The 26,754-nt window shown below is 42.2% G+C and overlaps 1 protein-coding gene across 3 annotated transcripts in view; it reads left to right on the forward strand.

Annotated features, from left to right (window-relative positions):
* The window catches only part of SLC26A5 (solute carrier family 26 (anion exchanger), member 5), a 90,128-nt gene that overhangs the window by 28,152 nt on the left and 35,222 nt on the right, over window positions 1–26,754 (forward strand). For 2 of the 3 annotated variants that reach the window (XM_011985196.1, XM_011985183.1), the window contains exons 5-14: window positions 2,307–2,417; window positions 3,836–4,002; window positions 4,875–5,039; window positions 7,426–7,578; window positions 17,448–17,530; window positions 22,254–22,401; window positions 23,282–23,395; window positions 24,508–24,585; window positions 25,584–25,679; window positions 25,895–26,001. In XM_011985196.1, the coding sequence (XP_011840586.1) occupies window positions 2,307–2,417; window positions 3,836–4,002; window positions 4,875–5,039; window positions 7,426–7,578; window positions 17,448–17,530; window positions 22,254–22,401; window positions 23,282–23,395; window positions 24,508–24,585; window positions 25,584–25,679; window positions 25,895–26,001 (1,222 nt within the window). The remainder of the gene's footprint in view (window positions 1–2,306; window positions 2,418–3,835; window positions 4,003–4,874; window positions 5,040–7,425; window positions 7,579–17,447; window positions 17,531–22,253; window positions 22,402–23,281; window positions 23,396–24,507; window positions 24,586–25,583; window positions 25,680–25,894; window positions 26,002–26,754) is intronic. The other variant, XM_011985188.1, reaches the window with a different exon arrangement.

Below are 26,754 nucleotides of genomic sequence, written 5' to 3' on the forward strand. Positions count from 1 at the left end.
CATCATAATCAAAAATGTCTCCAGACATCCCCAGATGTCTCCTGCCAGAAGTGGGGGTGGGGAGTGCTCTCCTTTGAGAATGCTGATTTAGGAAAATGGAGGTAAATAGAGAAAAACAGCTCCACGAGTTGGAAGTCATTGGCTCTGAGGAGCAAAACCTGGAGGAAGAGGGGTAAGCAGAAAAGAGCTGGCTTTTCCAGAGAGCCTTTGCTGCTTGGCTTTTTAAATCGTATACATGCATTTCTTTGCTAGAAATAAATTTTGTTAACAACATTCGAGTGACCGTGTTATTATACATGAAGTTAGGATGCTTTCCCAACTCTTGTTTTGCTAAAGCTGTCTCCTCCACAGCGTAACAGTGCGTTAAATGAGTTTTTTAGTTGTCCCAGAAATTTGGCTGAGCCCCCAAAGCTGAGAACAAAGAGTGCTTATTGCCTATACATTTGGAAGAGGGATGCCAGTCAGTCTATCCGGAACTATGAATGAATGACCCAGGCTCCATGAGGGAACGAGAAGACTGACTTGGAATGAGAATTTTCCAGGGAGAGGTTAAAACCCTATCCATTTCCCCTCCACCTGCAGTCAAGTAAGGAAGGACTGCAAGAAAGCTACTCAGAGCGCTGAGCCCCACCCCCTGGAGTTTGTGGAGACTGCTGCCTAATTCTTGCATGAAAAAGTCCAGCTGCTCTAAAAAATAAAGTTTTTTAAAAACTTTCACGTGAACCTGCACGTGGATGTTTATAGCAGCTTTATTCATAATTGCCAAACCTTGGAAGCAATCAAGATGGCCTTCAGTAGATGAATGGGTAAACTGTGGTACATCCAAACAATGAAATATTCAGTGTTAAAAAGGAATGAGCTATCAAGCCATGAAAAGACATAAAGGAACCTTAAATGCATATTACTTCGTGAAAGATGTCAACCTGAGGTAGCTTAATACTGTATGATCCCAATTGAACGACATTCTAAAGAAGGCCAAACTGGCCAGGCACAGTGACTCATGCCTGTAATCCCAGCACTTTGGGAGGCTGAGGTGGGCACACTGCCTGAGCCTAGGAGTTCAAGACCAGCCTGGAAAACATAGGGAAACTCGGTCTCTACAGAAATTAGCCAGGTGTGATGGTGCACACCTGTAGTCTCAACTACTAGGGAGGCTGAGGTGGGAGGATTGCTTGAGACTGGGAGGTTGTGGCTGCAGTGAGCTGTGAACATGCCCCCGCACACCAGCCTGGGTGACAGAGCAAGACTGTCTTTAAAAAGTAAAAAGATCATTAGTTTCCAGGGGATGGGGGGAGGGAAGGATGAATAGGCCACAGAGAATTTCTAACCAGTGAAACTACTTTATATCATACTATCATGGTGGCTACCTGTCATTGTACATTTGCATAGATTGTACCACACCAAGAGTAAACCTAATGTAAACTGTGGACTTCGGGTGATAATGATAGGTCAGTGTGGGTTCATCACTCGTAACAGATGTGCCCCTCTGGAGGGGGATGTTGATAGTGGGGGAGGCTGTGAATACATAAGGGCAGGGGATATATGGAAAACCTCTGTATCTTTTGCTCAATTTGCTGTGAACCTAAACTGCTCTAAAAAGTCTATTTAAAAAAAAATGTGTCAAGGATGATGTGAACTGCCTAGGACAGCAGAGTGAGGGAAAGAGTCCTCCAGAGGGTGTGACCTGCACTTCCAAAGTTTCTTGGGAGTTAAATGCCAAGCTTTCCCATTGGATAACTGGGCATCCTGAAAGGTAACGAGGCTTGGCTCATTTGATAGGTACCTGCCCAAGAAGACTGCCTACAGGATGAGCATACGCCAGCCGAAATTACCTGGAAAGCCGTACCTTCTGATAAGAGTTGGAGGGAGGATATCTAAGAGTCAGGAGGAAGGAGCATTACATAGTTAGGGCATAGTAACTGGAAGTCCTTTATTGCAAAGGGGTCTCCAGAGAACCCACAAAATCACCCCATTGGAGAAAGAGCTCGCATTTGTGCATCAACACCAAATTACAATGGCACCCACTAAGATAAGACTTTTTTCTGCTTTTATCTAATTTGTGAAAGAATAAAGCAGAAAAAAAAAATCACCCACGGGCAAAAAGGAGATGACAATGGAAACTGTCTCAACCTGGACTCTATCAGCACCAAGGTAAGATGATGTGCAGGATTGGGGTAGGGTAGGTTGCAGCTTAAATTAAGATGGGCTTCACTCGTTCATCAGAAATAAAGAACCAAGAGAAAAACACATGTAACCCCTCTGTCTTCTAATGATCTCCCATTTCTGTTCGGTTTTTAATCCCACAGGCTTAGCCTTTGCAATGCTGGCAGCTGTGCCTCCGATATTCGGCCTGTACTCTTCATTTTATCCTGTTATCATGTATTGTTTTTTTGGAACCTCCAGACACATATCAATAGGTAAAAGCTTATACTTGATATTCTACTACCTTCCCTTGTGTATTTCCAGCCTTTGCAATGTGCCAAAGAAATAGCATGGTCATTATTAAAAATTGTCTTAATAACAACTTTTGTTACTGCATGCACGACAGGTGCTTTAAAAACCTACACTCGGCCAGGTGTGGTGGCTCACCCCTGTAATCCCTGCACTCTGGGAGGCCGAGGCGGGCAGATTGCCTGAGGTCAGAACTTTGAGACCAGCCAGACCAACATGGTGAAACCCCATCTCTTTGTAAAAATATAAAAATTAGCCAGGCTTGGTGACGGGTGCCTGTAATCCCAGCTGTTCAGGAGGCTGAGGCAGGAGAATTGCTTCAACCCGGGAGGCAGAGGTTGCAGTGAGCTGAGATCGCACCACTGCACTCCAGCCTGGGCAACAGAACAAGACTCCATCTAAAAAAAAAAAAAAACTACACGCCTCCCAAGATTTCTAGAATTTACAACTTTCTTATAATCTTGGAATAATAAAAAAGACAATTTTCTTGTGTAAAAGGGCAATTGTTGAAATCTGTGAAATGAGATAAATGCTTCATTTCATAATGTAATTTGCCTGCATCTGGTTTTCATTTTTATACTAATGGTAGTATTTCAAGTTCCTAATCGCTCTTCACGTATTTCATTTTTGTCGTATTTGGGGCTCTGAATTGTACATATTTTCAGTTTATCAGAGGCATATGGATTTCATAATAGTCCTGGTATTGCATAAGGCTACCACCTAGCACACACACACTTTCCAGATATCTACTGTTTGGTAACAAATACCCTCAAAATGTAGCAGCTTTACAACAACAATCATGTTTGTATCTTCCATAGTGCCTACAGGTCAGGACTTGGGAAGGCCTGGTCTGGATAATTCTTCCTCTCTCCCTTTTTCCTCCCCCTCTTCCCTGCCTTCCTTTCTCCATGCAGTCCCAGGAATTCTCCACTTGGCCTAGTTGGAGCTTTTTTACACATGGTGACTCGGCTTCAGCAGAAGGTGGAAGTTGCAGCCCTTTTATTACCAAGCCTCGGAAGTCACACAGCTTCACTTCTGCTGCATTCTTTTGTTTACTAACAAGTCAAAGCCAACCCAGATTCAAGGAGAAATTAGACTCCACCTCTTGATGGGGAAATATCAAGAAGAGTAGGTGGATGGAAGATATCGCTATGTCTATTTTTGGAAAATACAGTCTGCATGCACACACATACGCATGCACACACACACGGTTGCTCACACACCAGAGGGAGGACACTAAAGAAGGGAGCATAGCCTTCTTTCAAACATGACTTCTTGACCTCAACTTTGTCTCTTGGTGTACTGGCAAAAACCCTATCAGACACTCTGAATTAGATAGTGTCGTTGAACCCTGAACAGGGATCTTCATGCTTCATTATTTCAGGTCCTTTTGCTGTTATTAGCCTGATGATTGGTGGTGTGGCTGTTCGATTAGTACCAGATGATATAGTCATTCCAGGAGGAGTAAATGCAACCAATGGCACAGAGGCCAGAGATGCCTTGAGAGTGAAAGTCGCCATGTCTGTGACCTTACTTTCAGGAATCATTCAGGTAAGGCTCAAAGATGGGGAAATGGACTGTCTCATTTGTTAACCTAACAGGTATCTATTAAGAGCTCTTAGCTGGTCTTCCTACACGGTGGGCGGGGTCTGCTGGAGAAACCCCAAAGCTCCAGGAGTAACTGCAGACCAACTGCATGCCTTATTCACAACTATGAGTGACCAGCAAGCAAGCTTCAGGTGGATGCTTTAAAGATCCCAAAAGCAAGACAAGTTTGACACAGCAGGATTGATTAGTGCTGGGAGAGGATATTCCTCTCTGCTTGGAGGGAACAGCCAATGATCATGATCATGCACTTTAGTCTACATGATGAAGCATGCCCCCAGCTCCATGAGAGACAGGGAAGGCATTAGTGTGGCCAGTGCACTGTGGGACACCAAGACACTCCAGACTTTCCTCTGTTTTCTGTATAACCAGTGATTGATTTGTTAGCTACTTACCCACTTCATGTACAAGTTTGCAGTATTAGAAAATGGTCCAGAGGCTGGGCGCAGTGGCTCACACCTTTAATCCCAGCACTTTGAGAGGCTGAGGCAGGTGGATCACAAGGTCAGGAGTTCAAGACCAGCCTGGCCAACATAGTGAAACCCCGTCTCTACTAAAAATACAAAAATTAGCTGGGTGTGGTGGCATGCACCTGTAGTCCCAGCTACTCAGGAGCCTGAGGCAGGAGAATCACTTGAACCCGGGAGGCGGAGGTTGCAGTGAGCCGAGACCGTGCCACTGCCTGGGTGACACAGCGAGACTCCATCTCAAAAAAAAAAAAGAAAATGGTCAAGAAAGAACTTGTATACTTGCTGTGGGTCTTAACTTCCTGACCTATCATGTGATTCATTTGTTTCTTTGTCATTAAAAAAAAATAGTTTTGCCTAGGTGTCTGTAGGTTTGGATTTGTGGCCATATATCTCACAGAGCCTCTGGTCCGTGGGTTTACCACTGCAGCAGCTGTGCATGTCTTCACCTCCATGTTAAAATATCTGTTTGGAGTTAAAACAAAGCGGTACAGTGGAATCTTTTCAGTGGTGTATGTAAGTAAGCAACTCCCTGACATTCTGGTACTTGTTTTTTCTTCTTTATTTCCCCCACTTCTCTTCTGTATCTCTTTTTACTTTTAAGACTCATTTTTCTTTTTCTCCAGTAATTTCCATAAAAAAGGAAAAATTCATTTATTCTAAGGTTTTCTGAAAAGAGTGTTACAAAGAGGACTAAACCTTAAAATCTCTATTATTAATATGTGATACTGCCCACTTCACAAGGAATTTTTCGCTAGGTCTTTATTTGGTGACTACACCATCACTCTAATTAGGTGAAAAGAGAGCTTTTTCTTACAACCAAATCATAGTCTTTTTGGAAACTAACAAATAATTTAAAGGCATGAGGGGAGAACATCTCTCTCTCTCTCAAAAACTGCTAATTCAGGCTGGGTGCGTGGCTCACGCCTGTAATCCCAGCACTTTGGGAGGCCGAGATGGGCAGATCACGAGGTCAGGAGATCAAGACCATCCTGGCTAACACGGTGAAACCCCATCACTACTAAAAATACAAAAAAAAATTAGCTGGTGTTATGGCAGGCGCCTGTGGTCCCAGCTACTCAGGAGGCTGAGGCAGGAGAATGGCATGAACCTAGGAGGCGGAGCTTGTAGTGAGCCGAGATCGTGCCACTGCACTCCATCCTGGGCGACAGAGTGAGACTCCGTCTCAAAAAAAACCAACTGCTAATTCAAACCGGCAAAAAAAAATAAGGCTGTAAAAGATTTAACTAACATAAATCTTTTAGTTACATAGACCCCTTACCAAACTCAGAGAAAATATAAATTATTTGCAAGCACTTAAGGAACAATGGTACTAACTGATCATGTTGAAATTGATCACGTGAAACTGATCACCAATTCTAAAAATTCAATGTTTTTTCACACAGTGCAATATAATTAAAAATCAAAAACTAAACATAGCTTTAAAACTCCCACATATTTAGAAACCAAAAAACATTTCTAAATGACCCATGAATAAAGAGGGAATTAGGAAATAATTAGCATTAATTGATAGAAGTACTACATATCAAAACCTCTGAGATGCTGTTAAAGCTGTCCTTGGAAAGAGGCCTGTAGTCTTTGTAGGTATTTATGTGCTAGGCACTGGGTGCCAAGATGCAGCTGTGAGCTGAGAAGATACAGGCCTTTCCCTCTGGAACTTTCAGTCCAGTGGGAAGATAGTAAACCTTTAATTGCATACATGTGTAATCAATTACAATTTGTGTTGCGTGCTATGAAGGAGAAGTACCAGCTGCTCTGAAAGTTAAATAGGAAGACCTTGAGATTAGGGGTCTAGGAAAGGCACTTTGAGGAAGTGACATTTAGATTGAGTCATTGACTGGTTAAAATGGAATCAGACTTTAGGAATATTCTCTAAATAACAAAATTCTTAGTCTCCCATAATAGCTGTTACCGTACTTCTTACTCTGAGACTTCTCGAAATGCCTTGTCACAAAGGAAATAAACATACTGAGTACTCTAGGCATCGATAGGAAAGGGTGCATGGCCTGGGCTGAGCAGGAAGTCTACTTTATTGGGTTTCAAATGAGAATTGACTATATTTGAGGTGCCCGGTTGGTAACCCTGGGATATAATTAAGTGGATTTCTTCTCTAGTTCTCCTAAGTTCCTTTCCCAGACATCAGCACTCTTGACTTCAAAGTCCTGCTAACAATACTTTCTCCTTCTTTGAGCTCCTAAAAGCTTTGCTATGTATTTACCTTTGGAGTACTTTGCTATCAACCCTTAATTCTTTCCAAGTGCTCAGGACTCAGCTTCAGGGTTCCTTTTCTGAATTTTATAATATTACATTGAGACATCAGCATATGATAAGAATAATTGTTTGATAGGAATAACTATAAGGCTGGGTGCAGTGGCTCACAGCTGTAATCCCAGCACTTTGGGAGGCTGAGGTGGGCGGATGACTTGAGGTCAGGAGTTCGAGACCAGCCTGACCAACATGTTGAAATCCCATGTCTACTAAAAATACAAAAATTAACTGGGCGTGGCAGCAGGCACCGATAATCCCAGCTACTCAGGAGGCTGAGGCAGGAGAATCACTTGAACTTGGGAGGCAGAGGTTGCAGTGAGCCAAAATCATGCCACTGCACTCCAGCCTGGGCAGCAGAGCAAGACTGTGTCTCCAAAAAAAAAAAAAGAATAACAACTATTTAAAAAAAAAAAAAAGAGTAACAACTGTAAAGTTGTAGACTGGGTAAAAATACCTCCTAATTGGTGGAAGCTACAAAGAGAGATTTCAGCCTGAGAACTTTTAACTAGAAATACCCAGTGGAATGGCTGATGTGAACTAGTGCACTAGACAGTCTCTGTCTCTCTCAGGGGCAGTTTCTTGATATAAACATCCAGCGTTCACTGTGTTACAGAGTACAGTTGCTGTGTTGCAGAATGTTAAAAACCTCAACGTGTGTTCCCTAGGCGTCGGGCTGATGGTTTTTGGTTTGCTGTTGGGTGGCAAGGAGTTTAATGAGAGATTTAAAGAGAAATTGCCGGCGCCTATTCCTTTAGAGTTCTTTGCGGTAAGTCACCTTGGGTCAATGACCTATTCAGCTTCTACGACTGCATTTACTTATTTCTGTAAGAGATTTTGAAGTGGATGAAAGAAATGTTTTGCTCTCAATTCTGCCAAAAGAAGGTTACAATTTGTCGAAGAAATTTGACAAATTCATTGACAAGAAAGTAAAAAGAAAAAGCCTTAAAACATAGACACAGATGATTTTTTAAATTATATGTAAGACTATACATGAAAATTTTAACATTAATTATAAGTGATGGGGTTATGGAAGATTTTCTCCTCAAATTTTTGTTGGCTAATTCTTTTATAATGAGCACATATTACTTTAGTAACCAAAAAAAAAATCCATTTCCGTTTTGACAAAGCAAAGGTTCCCAAACTTTCTCCATCCCTTGACACTCCTAAGCCAAAAGAAATACCTCACAGTTCCATTTATTAAGTAGTTAGTTCCAAACACTTTAATAATATTTATGATTAACAACTTCATAGTTGTTTTTAAAAATATGCACATAAATTGGAATAAAAATATTTTATTATGTTAAGTAACCACAATTATTTAATCATGGAATGCATATGCCTGATGGAAACTGCATAGATCCTCAAATCTCAGAATCAAAAAGGGCACTGCTACCCTCATTTCCTGTTCACATGAATATGTATGTGGTTCCTGCTTTTTCTTCACAGCAACCACTGAACACCTAGCTTTGCAAAGATACGGCATTATTGAAAGGAACACAGTATTCAAACTGTGAACTACTGCCAACTAGAAGTTTGCACAGTGCCCAATAGATGTCACTGTTTCACTGGGGACCTTTTAATATCCAAAGTGTCCCATAGAGTGCCCTTGGCATCCTGGGACTTGTTTGCACATGTGTGGGAGCTACAAGGAGAAGAAATGAAGAGTAGGCTGGGTGTGGTGGCTCCACACCTGTAATCCCAGCACTTTGGGAGGCCAAGGCAGGCAGATCACTTGAGGCCAGGAGTTCGAGGCCAGCCTGGCCAACATGGTGAAACCCTGTCTCTACTAAAAATACAAAAAATTAGCCAGGTGTGGTGAAATGCACTTGTAAACCCAGCTACTTGGGAGACTGAGGCATGAGAATTGCTTGAACCTGGGAGGCAGAGGTTGCAGTGGGCCAAAATCGCACCTCGCACTCCAGCCTGGGTGACAGAGCAAGATTCTGTCTCAAAAGAAATGAAGAGTATGTTTGGGGGTAAAGGGCTGGCAAGATGGCCGAACAGGAACAACTCTGGTCTGCAGTTCCCAGCGAGATCAACACAGAAGGCAGGTGATTTCTGCATTTCCAACTGAGGTACCTGGTTCACCTCATTGGGACTGGTTAGACAATGGGTGCAGCCCACGGAGGGCAAAATGAAGCAGGGTGGGGCATCACCTCACCCAGGAAGCACAAGGAGTCGGGGAACTCCCTCCCTTAGCCAAGGGAAGCTGTGAGGGACTGTGCTGTGAGGAACAGTGCATTCTGGCCCAGACACTATGCTTTTCTCATGGTCTTCACAATGCACAGACTAGGAGATTCCCCTGGGTGCCTACACCACCAAGATTCCCTTAGATTTCAAGTACAAAACTGGGCAGCTGTTTGGGCAGACACTGAGCTAGCTGCTGGAGTTTTTTTTCATACCCCAGTGGTGCCTGGAACACCAGTGAGACAGAACCATTCACTCCCCTGAAAAGGGGGCTAAAGCCAGGGAGCCAAGTGGTCTAGCTCCAGCGGATCCCACTCCCACAGAGCCCAGAAAGCTAAGCTCCATTGGCTTGAAATTCTCGCTGCCAGCACAACCGTCTGAAGTCGACCTGGGATGGTCAAACTTGGTAGGGGGAGGGGCACCTGCCATTACTGATTTGAGTAGGCAGTTTTCACCTCACAGTGTAAACAAAGCCACCTGGAAGGTCCAACTGGGCGGATCCCACCATAGCTCAGCAAAGTTGCTGTAGCCAGACTGCTTCTCTAGGTTCCTCCTCTCTGGACAGGGCATCTCTGAAAGAAAGGCAGCAGCCACAATCAGGGGCTTATAGGTAAAACTCCCATCTCCCTGGGACAGAGAACCTGGGGGAAGGGGAAGCTGTGGTCGCCGCTTCAGCAAACTTAAACATTCCTATCTACCATCTCTGAAGAGAGCACCAGATCTCCCAGCACAGCATTCAAGCTCTGCTAAGGGACAGACTGCCTTTTCAAGTGGGTCCCTGACCCCCGTAACTCCTAACTGGGAGATACCTCCCAGTAGGGGCCAAAGACACCTCATACAGAAGACCTCTGGCTAGCATCTGGCGGGTGCCCTCTGGGACAAAACTTTTGGAGGAAGGAACAGGCAGCAATCTTTGCTGTTCTGAGCCTTCACTGGTGATACCCAGGCAAACAGGGTCTGGAGTGGACCTCATCAAACTCCAGCACACCTGCAGCAGAGGAGCCTGTCAGAAGGAAAACTAACAAACAGAAAGGAATAGCATCAACATCAACAAAAAGGACGTCCACACAAAAACCCCATCTAAAGGTCACCAACAGCAAAGACCAAAGGTAGATAAATCCATGAAGATGAGGAACAACCAGTGCAAAAAACTGAAAATTCCAAAAGCCAGAATGCCTCTTCTTCAAAGGATCACAACTCCTCGCCAGCAAGGGAACAAAACTGGATGGAGAATGAGTTTGATGAATGCATAGAAGTAGGCTTCAGAAGGTGGGTAATAACAAACTTCTCCGAGCTAAAGGAACATATTTTAACCCAATAGAAGGAAGCTAAGAACCTTGAAAAAAGGTTAGATGAATCGCTAACTAGAATAACCAGTTTAGAAAAGAACATAAACGACCTAATGGAGCTGAAAAACACAGCACAAGAATTTCGTGAAGCATACACAAATATCAATAGCCAAATCAATCAAGCAGAAGAAAGGGTATCAGAGATTGAAGATCAACTTAATGAAATAAAGCTTGAAGACAAAATTTGAGGAAAAAAAAGAATGAAAAGGAATGAACAAAGCCTCCAAGAAATATGGGACTATGTGAAAAGAACAAACCTACGATTGATTGGTGTACCTGAAAATGACGGGGAGAATGGAACCAAGTTGGAAAACATTCTACAGGACATTATCCAGGAGAACTTCCCCAACCTAGCAAGACAGGCCAGCATTCAAATTCAGGAAATGCAGAGAACATCACAAAGATGCTCCTCACGAAGAGCAACCCCAAGACACATAATCATCAGATTCACCAAGGTTGAAATGAAGAAAAAAATGTTAAGGGCAGCCAGAGAGAAAGGTCAGGTTACCCACAAAGGGAAGCCCATCAGACTAACAGCAGATCTCTCTGCAGAAACCCTACAAGCTAGAAGAGAGTGAAGGCCAAAATTCAACATTCATAAAGAAAAGAGTTTTCAACCCAGAATTTCATATCCAGCCAAACTAAGCTTCATAAGCGAAGGAGAAATAAAATCTTTCACAGACAAGCAAATGCTGAGAGGTTTTGTCACCACCAGGCCTGCCTTACAAGAGCTCCTGAGGAAGCACTAAATATGGAAAGGAACAACCGGTACCAGCCACTGTAAAAACATACCAAAATGTAAAAACCGTCGATACTGTGAAGAAACTGCATCAACTAATGGGCAAAATAACCAGCTAGCATCATAATGACAGGATCAAATTCACACATAACGATTTTTTTTTTTTTAAACAAAGTCTTGCTCTTGTTCCCCAGGGTGGAGTGTAATGGCGCGATTTCGGTTCACTGCAACCTCCACTTCCTGGGTTCAAGCAATTCTCCTACTTCAGCCTCCTAAGTAGCTGGGATTACAAGTGCCTGCCACCACGCCCGGCTAATTTTTGTATTGTTAGTAGAGATGGAGTTTCACAATGTTGGCCACGCTGGTCTCGAACTCCTGACCTCAGGTGATCCGCCCGCCTCAGCCTCCCAAAGTGCTAGGATTACAGGCATGAGTCACCACACCTGGCCCACATATAACAATGTTAACCTTAAATGTAAATGGGCTAAATACCCCAATTGAAAGATACAGACTGGCAAATTGGATAAAGAGTCAAAACCCATCAGTGTGCTATATTCAGGAGACTCATCTCGTGTACAAAGACACACATAGGCTCAAAATAAAGGGATGGTGGAAGATTTACCAAGCAAATGAAAAGCAAAAAACAACAACAAAAAAAAAAAAACAAAGAAAACAGAGGGTTGCAATTCTAGTCTCTGATAAAACAGACTTTAAACCAACAAAGATCAAAAAAGACAAAGAAGGGCATTACATAATGATAAAGAGATCAATGCAGCAAGAAGAGCTAACTATCCTAAATATATATGCACCCAATACAGGAGCACCCAGATTCATAAAGCAAAGTCCTTAGAGACCTACAAAGAGACTTAGACTCCCACACTATAATAGTGGGAGACTTTAACACCCCACTGTCAATATTAGACAGGTCAGTGACACAGAAAATTAACAAGCATATTAAGGACTTCAATTCAGCTCTGGACCAAGCAAACTTAATAGACATCTGCAGAACTCTGCACCCCAAATCAACAGAATATACATTCTTCTCAGCACCACATCACACTTATTCTAATATTGACCTCATGATTGGAAGTAAAACACTCCTCAGCAAATGCAAAAGAACAGAAATCATAACAAACAGTCTCTGAGACCACAGTGCAGTCAAATTAGAACTCACGATTAAGAAATTCACTCAAAACTGCACAACTACATGGAAACTGAAAAAAAAGGGGCCTGCTCCTGAATGACTACTGGGTAAATAACAGTATTAAGGCAGAAATAAATAAGTTATTTGAAACCAATGAGAACAAAGACACAACATACCAGAATCTCTGGGGCACAGCTAACGCAGCGGTTAGAGGGAAATTTATAGCACTAAATGCCCACAGGAGAAAGTGGGAAAATCTAAAATCGACACCCTAACATCACAATTTAAATAACTAGAGAAGCAAGAGCAAACAAATCCAAAAGCTAGCAGAAGACAAGTGATAACTAAGATCAGAGCAGAACTGAAGGAGGTAGAGACAAGAAAAACCCTTCAAAAAAATCAATGAATCCAGGAGCTGGTTTTCTGAAAAGATTAATAAAATAGACCATTAGCCAGACTAATAAAGAAGAAAAGACAGAAGCATCAAATAGACACAATAAAAAATGAGAAAGGGGATATCACCACTGATCCCACAGAAATACAAACTACTGGCCGGGCACAGTGGCTCACGCCTGTAATCCCAGCACTTTGGGAGACTGAGGCAGGTGAATCACAAGGTCAAGAGATCAAGACCGTATTGGCCAACATGGAGAAACCCCCTCTGTATTAAAAATAAAAAAAATTAGCTGGACATGGTGTCCCACGCCTGTAGTCCCAGCTACTAGGAAGGCTGAGGCAGAAGAATCGCTTGACCTGGGAGGCAGAAGTTGCAGTGAGCCAAGATCAAACCACTGTACTCCAGCCCGGGCAACTGAGTGAGAATGAGACTCCGTCTCAATAACAACAACAAAAAAAACTACCATCAGAGAATACTATAAACACCTCTATGTAAATTAACTAGAAAATCTAGAAGAAATGGATAAATTCTTGGACACATACACCCTCCCAAGACTAACCCAGAAAGAAGTTGAATCCCTGAATAGACCAATAACAAGTTCTGAAATTGAGGCAGCGATTAATAGCCTACCAACCAAAAAAGAAAAACTCCAGGACCAGACGAATTCACAGCCGAATTCTACCAGAGTACAAAGAGAAGCTGGTACCATTCCTTCTGAAACTACTCCAAACAATAGAAAAAGAGGGAATCCTCCCTAACTCATTTTATGAGGCCAACATCATCCTGATACCAACACCTGGCAGAGACACAACAACAAAAAAAAGAAAATTTCAGGCCAACATCCCTGATGAACATCAATGCAAAAATCCTCAAAAAAATACTGGCAGACTGAATCCAGGAGCACATTAAAAAGCTTATCCACCATGATCAAGTCAGGTTCATCCCTGGGATGCAAGGCTTGTTCAACATACGCAAATCAATAAACATAGCCCATCACATAAACAAAACCAATGACAAAAACCACATGATTATGTCAATAGATGCAGAAAAGGCCTTCGAGAAAATTCAACAGCCTTCGAGCTAAAAACTCTCAAATGAGGTATTGATGGAACATATCAAAATAGTAAGAACTATTTATGACAAACCCACAGCCAATATTACACTGAATAGACAAAAACTGGAAGCATTCCCTTTGAAAACCAGCATGAGATAAGGATGCCCTCTCTCACTACTCCTATTCAACATAGTATTGGAACTTCTGGCCAGGACAATCAGGCAAGAGAAAGAAATAAAGGGTATTCAAATAGGAGGAGAGGAAGTCAAATTGTCTCTGTTTGCAGGTGACATTATTGTATATTTAGAAAAACCCATCATCTCAGCCCAAAGCCTCCTTAAGCTGATAAGCAACTTCAGCAAAGTCTCGGGATACAAAATCAATGTGCAAAAATCACAAGTATTCCTATACACCAAAAATAAACAGCCAAATCATGAGTGAACTCCCATTCACAATTGCTACAAACAGAATAAAATACCTAGGAATCCAACTTACAAGGGATGTGAAGGACCTCTTCAAGGAGAACTATAAATCAGAGAGGACACAAACAAATGGAAAAACATTCCATGCTCATGGATAGGAAGAATCAATATTGTGAAAATAGTCATACTGCCCAAAGTAATTTATACATTCAATGCTATCCCCATCAAGCTGCTATTGACTTTCTTCACAGAATTAGAAAACACTACTTTAAATTTCATATGGGACCAAAAAAAGGCCCGCATAGCCAAGACAATCCTAAGCAAAAAGAACAAAGCTGGAGGCATCACGCTACCTGACTTCAAACTATACTGCAAGGCTACAGTAACCAAAACAGCATGGTACTGGTACCAAAACAGATATATAGACCTGTGGAATAGAACAGAGGCCTCAGAAATAATGCCATACATCTACAACCATCTGATCTTTGACAAACCTGACAAAAACAAGCAATGGGGAAATGATTCCCTATTTAGTAAATGGTGTTGGGAAAACTGACTAGCCATATGCAGAAAACTGAAACGGAACCCCTTTTTTACACCTTATACAAAAATTAACTCAAGATGGATTAAAGACTTAAACGTTAAGACCTACAACCATTAAAAACCCTGGAAGAAAACCTAGACAGTACCATTCAGGACATTGGCATGGGCAAAGACTTCATGACTAAAACAAAAAAAGCAATGGCAACAAAAGCCAAAATTGACAAATGGAATCTAATTAAACTAAAGAGCTTCTGCACAGCAAAAGAAGCTATTAGCAGAGTGAACAGGCAGCCTACAGAATGGGAGAAAATTTTTGCAACCTGTCCATCTGACAGAGGGCTAATATCCAGAATCTACAAGGAACTTAAACAAATTTACAAGAAAGAAATAACCCCATCAAAAAGTGGGCAAAGGATATGAATAGACACTTTTCAAAAGAAGACATTTATGCAGCCAATAAACATATGAAAAAAAACTCATCATCACTGGTCATTAGAGAAATGCACATCAAAACCATAATGGGATACCATCTCATGCCAGTTAGAATAGTGGTCATTAAAAAGTCAGGAAACAACAGATGCTGGAGAGGGTGTGGAGAAATAGGAATGCTTTTACACTGTTGGTGGGAGTGTAAATTAGTTCAACCATTGTGGAAGACAGTGTGGCGATTCCTCAAGGATTTAGAACTAGAAATACCATTTGACCCAGCCATCCCATTACTGGGTATATACCCAAAGGATTATAAATCATTCTACTATAAAGACACATCCACGTGTGTTTATTGTAGCACTATTCACAATAGCAAAGACTTGGAACCAACCCAAATGCCCATCAATGATAGACTAAATAAAGAAAATGTGTCACATATATACCATGGAGTACTATGCAGCCATAAAAAAGGATGAGTTCCTGTCCTTCGCAGGGACATGGATGAAGCTGGAAACCATCATTCTCAGCAAACTAACACAGGAACAGAAAACCAAACACCACATGTTCTCACTCACAAGTGGGAGTTGAACAATGAGAACACATGGACACAAGGAGGGGAACATCACACACTGGGGCCTGTCCATGGGTGGGGGGCATGAGGAGGGATTGCATTAGGAGAAATACCTAATGTAGATGACGGGTTTATGGGTGCAGCAAACCACCATGGCACGTGTATACCTATGTAACAGACCTGCACGTTCTGCACATGTATCCCAGAACTTAAAGTATAATAAAATAAAAAATTTAAATATTTTAAAAAGAAATGAAGAGTATAGGTGTCTGATCCAAATTATAGAAAAAGTTCTAGCTATGAAAACAACTGGCTGGTGTAGCTCACAAGGAAACCCATACCTTCAAACTTTTTCTTTTTTTCAGTCTTGTCTATATGGCATTAGTACCTTTTAACAGGCAAAACAAAACAAAATATATCTCTAACAGTTTCAAAACCTCTTCTCTCACTGGGGCTAGGCACAGAGTTCCCGTTTTGACTTGGAGTACAGCAAAAGGTTCTGAGCACCCTTGCGAGGGAAAGAAGGCAGGCAAGCCCCAGTTATGAAGTAAATGACACAGCTTGCCTCTCCTGCTTTGGGTTACTAATTCTGTTTCCTAGATTCCCTTTAAAGGCTTTTCCATGTTTCCCAGGGTAATGGTTTCCCAGAATTCTAGAAAGCTTAGAGACAGCATCTTTATGACTCCCTTTAACTGTCAAATTTATTTTTTATTATAAAAATATTTTTTGAGTTTTGCATTCAATTTTATAATACATCTATTTGTGTTAATAAGAAAACAATGGTTTAAATTACTTACCACTGTATAAAAGTAAAGCTCCAGGAGCTTAAGCCATATATATTGTGTGGATTTAAATATTCGAGGCACTCCCCTAGTTAGAGATGCACAAAAAATGCAATTAAGGGTGATGAAAATAATTGTCTTCAACAGAAACGGATCCTTCCATCAAAAGAGCCAGAATCCCCCATGCCCCTGGTCTCCCAGGCTGCTGTTTCTGATAATAAGCTTACCTTATTATTTGTTTCCTGCAGTGGCCCTCCTCAGGAGGGACTGGCTTCCTTCCCTGGCCAGCTCTGATTTCTTCTCTGTTGGATAACTCTCTCAGAAAGCTCTATAGGCAATAGTTCCTGGGCATGGAGCAAATTGCTATCTCACCTTTTGTTATGTTTCTCTTGTAACTCATGAGGGATTGTACTTTACACCCCAAGTAAATCAATGCCCTGCCAATCCAGGATGGCCTTATGTACCGTGACCCTCTGTTTGATGTCCAGTTCTACCCTGACTTTGTAGCTGAAATGGGAGGAGACAGCTGTGGGTTGCTGCTGGGGCCCTATCACCACACTTGGGACTGCTGTCCTGGAAACAAGATCACCAGGAGGATTCTAAATCCAGATGTACGTTTTGTAATCATACAGTGTCATTTTACCACCCTCAAAGCACAGAGTTAAATATCCTTTATTTATAACGTTGTGGCCACAGACTCATTTCACCACCCTAAAGGTAAGGTCAACGTTTGAAAGGCTTTATGACCTTTTTCTGTTGCAGTCAAGTAGCCAGACACCTCAGTGGAGAAAAGGACAAAGCATGAAGAAAATTCCAGGTCATAAACTGTAGAGTTCATTTTAATTATGTGGGGTGGGTCATTAAGAGAAGTCAGAATTGTTGAAGCTAATGGTAATTCTTTTTAAATCTGAATGTTAAAAGTGAGAATAGATTTGACTTGACTAACATATTTGAAGCTGGTTTTTGCAGTATTTGAACATTCATCTCTAAAGGTGCATTTGGATTTGTGTCTTTTTAGGTGGTAATGGGAACTGGCATTTCAGCTGGGTTTAACTTGAAAGAATCATACAATGTGGATGTCGTTGGAACACTTCCTCTAGGGTAGGAAAGTAGTTTTAAGTAACCATAATCAATGGATCTATTGCCTCTACCTCTTACTTTAGTACTCTTGCAATGAAAAATAATCATTGGGTGCATTTTATTTTTAGTATTATTGTAGTAAAAAACACATAAGAAAATTTTGTCTAAACTTTTTTTTTTTTTTTTGAGACGATGTCTCGCTCTGTCACCCAGGCTGTAGTGCAGTGGCACCGTCTCGGCTCACTGCAACCTCCGTCTCCCGGGTTGAAGCGATTCTCCTGCCTCAGCTTCCCAAGTAGCTGGGATTACAAGCGTGTGCTGTCACACCCGGCTAATTTTTTTTTTTTTTTTTAAGACGAAGTCTCACTCTGTCACCCAGGCTGGGGTGCAGTGGCGCGATCTCAGTTCGCTGCAAGCTCCACCTCCTGGGTTCATGCCATTCTCCTGCCTCAGCCTCCCAAGTAGCTGGGACTATAGGCTCCCGCCACCACACCCAGCTAATTTTTTGTGTTTTTAATAGAGACAGAGTTTCACCGTGTTAGCCAGGATGGTCTCAATCTCCTGATCTCGTGATACACCCGCCTCAGCCTCCCAAGTGCTGGGATTACAGGCGTAAGCCACCGTGCCCGGCTAATTTTTGTATTTTTATTAGAGACGAGGTTTCTCCATGTTGGCCAGGCTGGTCTCAAACTGCTGACCTCAGATGATCTGCCCACCTCAGCTTCCCAAAGTGCTGGGATTGCAGGTGTGAGCCACTGCGCCTGGCTTTTTTTTTTTTTTTTTTTTTTTGAGACCGAGTCTCACTCTTTTGCCCAGGCTAGAGTGCAATGGCACAATCTCGGCTCACTGCAACCTCTGCCTCCAGGGTTCAAGTGATTCTCCTGCCTCAGCCTCCTGAGTATCTGGAATTACAGATATGTGCCACCACACACGACTAATTTTTGTATTTTTAATAGAGACAGGGTTTCACCATGTTGGCCAGGCTGGTCTCGAACTACTGACCTCAAGTGATCCACTCAGCTCAGCCTCCCAAAGTGCTGGGATTATAGGCATGAGCCACCGTGCCCAGCCAATCTTCATCATTTTTAAGTGTACATTTCAGTAGTGTTAAATATATTCCCATTATTGTAAAACAGATCTCCAGAACTTTTTCACCTTGCAAATCTATAACTCTGTACCCCTGAAACAAGAGCTTCCTCTTTTCTTCTTCCCCCAGCCCCTACTAACCACCATTCATCTTTCTGTTTTTATGAATTCGACTTCTCTAGATACCTCATGTAAGTGGAATCATACAACATTTGTCTTTTTGTGACTGGCTTATTTCAGTTAGCATAATGTCTTCAGAGTTTGTCTATATTGTAGCATATGGCAGTATTTTCTTCCCTTTTTTAAGGCTGAATAATATTCCATTGTGGATATATACTGTATTTTATTTCTCCATGCATCCATTGATGAGCATGTGGGTTGCCTTTACCTCTTGGCTATTGTGAATATTCCTGCTGTGGATATGGGTGTGCAAATATGTCTTTGAGACCTTTCTTTCAGTTCTTTTGGGTATATGCCTGTAAGTGGGATTGCTGGATCTGTTTTTACTTTCTTGAGAGCCTTTCATACTATTTCCCATAGCAGTTACACCATTTTACAATCCCACCAATAGTGGCAAGTGGTTTTCTGTTTTCTTTTGTTTTCCTAAATTTAATAGTTTTAAAAATCTCTCCTTGAGTGACATAGGATTTAAGAGCAAAACAACCTAAATCCTAGCCTGCCACGTACTAGCTGTGTGACCTTAAGCAGGCCACTTATCTTCTCAAAGCCTCGTTTCCTCACCTGCCAGGTGGGCGTGGTAATTAGTGCTTATCTCAAGGGCAGTTGTGAGAACTACAGGAGATAATGCATGGAAGGGAGTGAGTGAACACCTGAACACACAGCATTCAAGTCATGTGAATTACTTATTAGTAATGGGTTCTAAGACTGTTATTTCAATGAGTTTTTAGCTTCTAATCATGTTACTTCTTTGCTTCATCTATATTTTCTAACTGTACATTTTAAAAACATATTATTGGCCGAGCATGGTGGCAGACACCTGTAATCCCAGCACTTTAGGAGGCCAAGGCAGGCGAATCACGAGGTCAGGAGTTCCAGACCAGCCTGGCAAACAGGGTGAAACCCCGTCTCTAGTAAAAATACAAAAATTAGCTGCATGTGGTGTCAGGCGCTCCTAGCTACTTGGGAGGCTGAGCAGGAGAATCACTTGAAACCGGAAGGCAGAGGTTGCCGTGAGCCAAGATCACGCATGCCATGGCACTCTAGCCTGGGCAACAAGAGTGAAATACCATCTTAAAAAAAAAAAATATATATATATATATATATACACACACACACACACACACCTCTACTTGTCACTATACTTTCTACTTAATACCTTCCTTTTCCTATTGCATTGTACTCAAACATACTGCTTCCCTTCTATATGTGACAGCTTAACTTAAAAAAAAAAAAAAGACTTTACATTTCTGGAAATTGGCTACCCAGAAACCTTATCTTTCTGGAACATTGCCCAAAACCAAGTAGGTAACAAATACCTACCTACCTATCTACATACAATCATACCATTTCAGTTACCTGTGAGTCTTATTGCTCCACTGATAACAGACTACCCCAAAACAGTGACTTGAAACAGCCGCCATTAGTTTGCTCATAATTATTTAGACTAGGTTAGGCTCAGTTGGGTGGTTCTTTGGCAGGTCTCACTTGGGGTTTTTTATGCATCTGCAGATGTCTGCAGGTGTGACTAGTGTTGGAGGATCCAAGAGGGCTTCACTCACATGTCTGACACTTCAGCTGGAGTGACTGGAACAGGTGAGGGCTGGCTGGCATCTTCTCTACAAGTGGTATCTTCAGCAGCATTGCCAGACCTCTTTACATGGGGGCTCAGAGCAACAGGAAAGAAAAGCAGAGAATTTACCAGGCCTCTTAAGGCACTCATACAGCATCACTTCCACCACATCCTGTTGCTCAAAGCAAATCATGAGACCAGCCCAGATATAGCTGGAGGGGAAACAGATTCCACATCTAGATTGGGGGAGTGTCATGCACATGTAATTACGTATGGGAGGAATGGAAGCAAACTACCACGCTTCTATATACACATACATACATATATAAATGCATCTCCTATAGACAAGCAGGTTCTTTGTGGTTTTGTCATACGTGGTAGATGAGCAGTGCATTTTGCAGTGCCCAGAAAGTGACAGTTGACTATTAAAGATCCCAGTCATAGCACTGTATCCTGTTTTCTTGTTTGTTTATTTACTTTCCTTAACTCATTCCAAAATACGTCCTTTTCTTATATTCTTATTCCCTTAGGCCCAAACCTGCTCCTAGGCCTTCCCTCTTAGTTCATGCCTGTGCAGCAAACAGCAGGGAAGGACAACAGATTTTATAGTCAGACCCCCCAGGTTTGACTCCCTGCTCCATTTTGGAAAATCACTTAACGTCTGTCAAAATCCATTTATTCACCTATAAATTGGGATAATAGTGGAACCTATGTAATGGGAGTGCTGTGAGGAAAAATGAGACGACTATGTAAAGTATGTAGCAGGTAAACTCACCTTAATAGACACTAGGTTCCTTTCCCTTTCTTCCGCTCTTTCCTTACTCCATGACGTGAAACATCCCTTCCGTCACTGCGCTATGACATAGTAAGAGAAATAGCTGTAGCCAAGCAGGTTCTTCATGGTTTTGTTGTACTTGGTAGATGAGCTGCTTGTCCTTGTACAAGTTGCTGAACCCCACTATGCCTCATTTTCTTCATCTGTAAAATTATAATGGTGCCTAGTTCACTGGGCCATTGAAAATAATTAAATGAGCACAGAACCTGGCAAAGAGAAGGCACGTAATGAATGCTTGTTATTGTAATAATTATAATTATTAGTATCAGTTAAGTTATTGCTATTATTGTTTAGCCCAATGCCTTGAATTGGAGTGGAATGTCTGAAAATTCCTATTGCCCACTTCTCCCCATAACATGCTAGGGAATCCCTATTCTGTTTCTTTAGGATAAGAATCCCAGACTACAAGTATGTACCACAAAAGCTGGGTTCTCCATTGTGGGATTCCAGGAGTCATACTTTTGTCTCCTCCAAATTCAAAAGATTCCTAGGTGACACCCAAGGAGTATAGTCTTCTGCTGCTCCCTTCCCGTGTTACAAACTCAGCTAATTGGTTAGGGAAAAAAAAAAAAAAAGGAAGAGGTAGCAGACTCAGAGTCCTTACATCAGATGACAAGGGGGAGAAGTATGGGGTGCCTAGCATTGCCAGGACATTAATTCTCCTCTAAGGTAACCCTTAGACTATGCTCCTCCCCACCCCAGGACTTGGGTTCAGATGCCTGGTGGCATCCGAGCACTTTGCTGACCCTCTCTTCTTCCTGCTTTCTGTGTCTTACACTTGCCATTACGGTACCATGAGGTATGAGGTTACTCCTTTTATAAATAAAACGGCATCTGATGTCTTCTGATAACCCATCCAGGTAGAAAGCTGCACTCTGCAGTTTGAGCCTGAAAAGATCCTCTCTGTGTCAAGGAGGGCCCTCCTTTTTGCTAACCAGAGCAAATAAGTACCTAAACATTGATCACCTCATTTGCAGATAATACCCCCCTAAAATGCTTCCCTGCAGTCGCAGGGGTTTTTTTTCTTTTCCCTTGTGGTCACAACACAAGTTAAAGTCAGCTTGACTTTTCAGGCTGCTACCTCCAGCCAATCCGGACACCAGCCTCTTCCACCTTGTGTACGTAGATGCCATTGCCATAGCCATCGTTGGATTTTCAGTGACCATCTCCATGGCCAAGACCTTAGCAAATAAACATGGCTACCAGGTTGACGGCAATCAGGTAAAGATAATCAGTTTCCTGCAGATGTTTCATAGCAGTACAATCACCAACGTCAGTTGTGGAAGGCACAAGAACTAATCTATCTTGGTAGAAAAACTTTTTTTTACTGGTGATTGATGTATCTGAAGCATGTATTTATTCAACCTGTAATGTTATCCCTGTTCTTAAAGCTCACAGCTTAGAATTAAATGTTTTTCCAGAGCGTTTTTGCTCCCCAGGAAGGCTTATCTTTGTTCATTAAACGTTGGGTATATGATTCATCACTAACTCCACAATATTCTCTTTGTCACCTACTTTATAACACAGCCATAGATAGGTGTTTAATCCAAACACTGTGACCTATAATGTTGACATAACAATGTCTATTTCAATACCTTATGTATTCTAAGGAGAAACTAGATGCTCTACATTCATCTGAGATGCAGTTGTCAAACTAGAAATACCCAAAGTAAACCTAAGAGCAGGACTCGCCCCAGGAAGACACTGGCATGTATTCATTGATGAGCAATAGCCCAGGCATTAAAAAGATGCCAAGAGTCCTAATCAACAATAACTTTCTCAATAAAAATAGTTTGTCCCTTTTCGTGCAGTTTTCTTCTTAAGCATTAAGAAGATTTTGTAGAGGATGTGTTTGGAAAGAAGGAGGCTAAGCAGGGAGCCCAGCATTTATCTCTGACATAAAAATTCAAAGTGTTTCCTCCCCCCCACTACAAAATATGCCATAATTCCTATTTTGAACTCATGCTAAACAAATTCTTACATCTGAAAGGAAAATGAAGAGATAGACTGTAGTGCTGACAATGTGTATTAAATGGGCTATTATGCTTTTTTTCCTGAAGAATGACCTATCTCTTTTGTGTTTTGTTTCTACATGGAAAAGGAGCTCATTGCCCTGGGACTATGCAATTCCATTGGCTCACTCTTCCAGACCTTTTCAATTTCATGCTCCTTGTCTCGAAGCCTTGTTCAGGAGGGAACTGGTGGGAAGACACAGGTGTGTACATAACAGGCCTCTAAGACCTGGTGATATGGGTGGTAATTAAATTTTAATCTTTTGATTATATTCTGAACCCAAACAAAGCTACTCTGCCTGCAGATCCATGCTCCAGTGAGCTGTATAGTGAATCAGAGAAAGGCATGATTGGTTGAAGTGAATCACAAGGAACTGAATCTATAGGAAAGAGGTGTATTCTCCAGTTAAACTGGAAAGTTATGCAATGCTCGGCTAACAGTAAACCTCAAAGTTCAGACATGGGATGTTGTTCATGAAAGCCTGAGACTGAGTGTGAGCGGTATGCCAGCACCATCCAGTAGAACTTTCCACAGTGATGGAAATGTTCCATATCTGCACTGTCCAATATGGCAGCCACTAGCAACATGTGTCTCTTGAGCACTTGAAATGTGGTTAGTTCAACCAAGACCTGACTTTTAATTTTTAAAAATGTAAATGGCCAGCAGGGTGCAGTGGCTCACACATGTAATCCCAGCACTTTGGGAGGCCTAGGCGGGCGGATCACGAGGTCAGGAGATCGAGACCATCCTGGCCAACATGGTGAAACCCCATCTCTACTAAAAATACAAAAATTAGCTGGGCGTGATGGCGGGCGCCTGTAGTCGCAGCTACTCAGAAGGCTGAGACAGGAGAATCACTTGAACCCGGGAGGCAGAGGTTGCAGTGAGCCGAGGTTGCGCCACTACACTCCATCCTGGCAACAGAGTGATACTCTGTCTCAAAAAAAAAAAAAAAATGAAATGACCACATGTGGCTACTGGCGCCTATATTGGACAACAGACACTTACCTGAACTCTTCTGGTGGCCTTTGTGGGTCTCAGATTGACACCAGATATCTTTCCCCTACCTCTGGAAAGGGCATTTTAATTAGGGTATTTCAGCATTTCAGCTTCCATTTAAAAGCCATAAGAAGAACCAAAACTTCAGAGAGGGAATGGGATGGAGCTATAGGTATGTAGTGGTTTAGTTGACTTATTTGAATGCTTATTTTCTTGATCTTCCCATAGTAATTATCAAAAGAATAAAACCGACTTATGCCCTGCCTCTTATTCAGGTCTCCTAAAAGCCCCTTCCATGTGTCTTCTCCCATTCAGCTTGCAGGTTGTTTGGCCTCATTAATGATTCTGCTGGTCATATTAGCAACTGGATTCCTCTTTGAATCATTGCCCCAGGTGTGTATAATGTGGACTTGGGTGAAGTTTTTTTCATGTGTAGAGATTTTGCTATTTTATTTATGTTTTTATGGCTATATTAGGGTTATTTACTGTAACCCTCACAGGATGGCATGAGAAAGGGCCAAGGCTAGGACCAAGATCCTGCTCTGTAACCTACTGACAGCTGCCTGCAGGAACTGGGGAAAGCCATCTTAACTCCTCTGAGTCTCAGTTTCCTTATCTGCAGCGTCAGAGTTTGGACTGGCTGATCTTGAACGTCCCTTCTCTCTTTGACCTTCTATGACCTTATACTTTCATAAAAAAATCTGAGGTGGCCTATACTCATAAGATAGTTACATGATGATACATTTAATCTAGTAGAGATCAGAAACCATATAGAGTAGAGACGATCATAATGTAGAAAGACCATGGGTGAAATAATTCCTTGAGTACCAAGTTTAATTCTGAACCTCTTGGCCACCATGCAGGCTTGCTATTAGGATATCAGACTGATTTCCAGCCGGGTGTGGTGGTTCACACCTGCAATTAGCATTTTGAGAGACCGAGGCGGGCGGATCACCTGCAGTTAGGAGTTCAAGACCATCCTGGCCAATATGGTGAAACCCTGTCTCTACTAGAAATACAAAAATTAACTGAGTGTGGTGGCATGTGCTTGTAGTCTCAGCTACTCTACTCAGAAGGCTGAGGCAGGAGAATTGTTTGAACCTGGGAGGCAGAGGTTGCAGTGAGCCAAGACTGCACTACTGCACTCCAGCCTGGGTGACAGAGCAAGACTTCATTTCAAAAAAAAAAAAAAAGACTGATTTTCCAAGGCCCCTTTTAGCTAACCAGGTCCTGAAAATCCAAGTGTCCATGGCTTCAAAGCTACCATCAGTGCCATATAGGAAGTGAGTAGGGAGAAGACATGGGGAGGACAGCAGGAGGACAGTGAGGAACCAGCAAAGGGTACTCTGTGGACACAAGAGGAGAGGCATGGGGGATGTGCTCTGTTTCAGGCTGTGCTGTCCGCCATTGTGATTGTCAACCTGAAGGGAATGTTTATGCAGTTCTCAGATCTCCCCTTTTTTTGGAGAACCAGCAAAATAGAGCTGGTAAGTAACAAAGGTGATGGCTATGTTAATATGTCATAGAGCAAATATGATTATGCTAAGAAAAATGTGAGAAAGATAAGTTAATGCAGTTGTTATGTGCAGTATCCAGTTAGGCAAGGTAAAAGTAGCATGTGTGTGTGCACAGTTAGTTGCATGTTTGCCTCTTGTGGGATGTTTAACATGGTTCTTCATCAAGCTTTCTGTCTTTTACTTAGACCATCTGGCTTACCACTTTTGTGTCCTCCTTGTTCCTGGGATTGGACTATGGTTTGATCACCGCTGTGATCATTGCTCTGCTGACTGTGATTTACAGAACACAGAGGTGAGTGCCCAGATTTGAATGGGTGTGAGTATCCCGGCAGAGATTACAATGTTGACTTTGAGTGTAGACCAAAGTTTAAGTTGGTAAAAGTGGAGCCCTTTGATGATTTCTAGTTAGTGTGAGAGGGAGTTGTAACACTCATGTAGCCTGTTGACTAAATGAACAAAATGCCAATTAAAAAATTCCATATAATTTTGCCAAATGCTCTACTGTGTCACAATTTATGCTCCCGTCAATGGTTATGTTAAAAGAGCCTAATTTCCATCATTGTTTCTGCCATTCCCGGTCTAGTGCTATGCAGGTTTATTTACCCTCTTGTAGTTTGTTTTGGCACCAGGTACGGACATGGGTTTCAATGACATGAAGCAAACTCTGACACCAAGTTATCATTTGCGGTCCTTCCATTGTCCTTTCCTCCACCCTGAACCACTATCCGTGTTATCTCTTCTCCCTAATAGGAAGCTGAGCCCACTAGGGAAAGTATAAAATAACTTTTGAAAAAATATGGTTGGGCACAGTGGCTCACGCCTGTAATCCCAGCACTTTCGGAGGCCAAGGCAGGCAGAACACATGAGGTCAGGAGTTCAAAACCAGCCTGACAAACATGGTAAAACCCCGTCTCCACTAAAAATACAAAAAAAATTAGCCAGGTGTGGTGGCGTGCACCTGAAATCCCAGCTACTTGGGAGGCTGAGGCAGGAGAATTGCTTGAACCCAGGAGGTGGAGGTTGCAGTGAGCCGAGATTGAGACAC

Source organism: Mandrillus leucophaeus, unplaced genomic scaffold (assembly GCF_000951045.1).
Source record: "Mandrillus leucophaeus isolate KB7577 unplaced genomic scaffold, Mleu.le_1.0 Scaffold1068, whole genome shotgun sequence".
NCBI classification, from domain to species: domain Eukaryota; kingdom Metazoa; phylum Chordata; class Mammalia; order Primates; family Cercopithecidae; genus Mandrillus; species Mandrillus leucophaeus.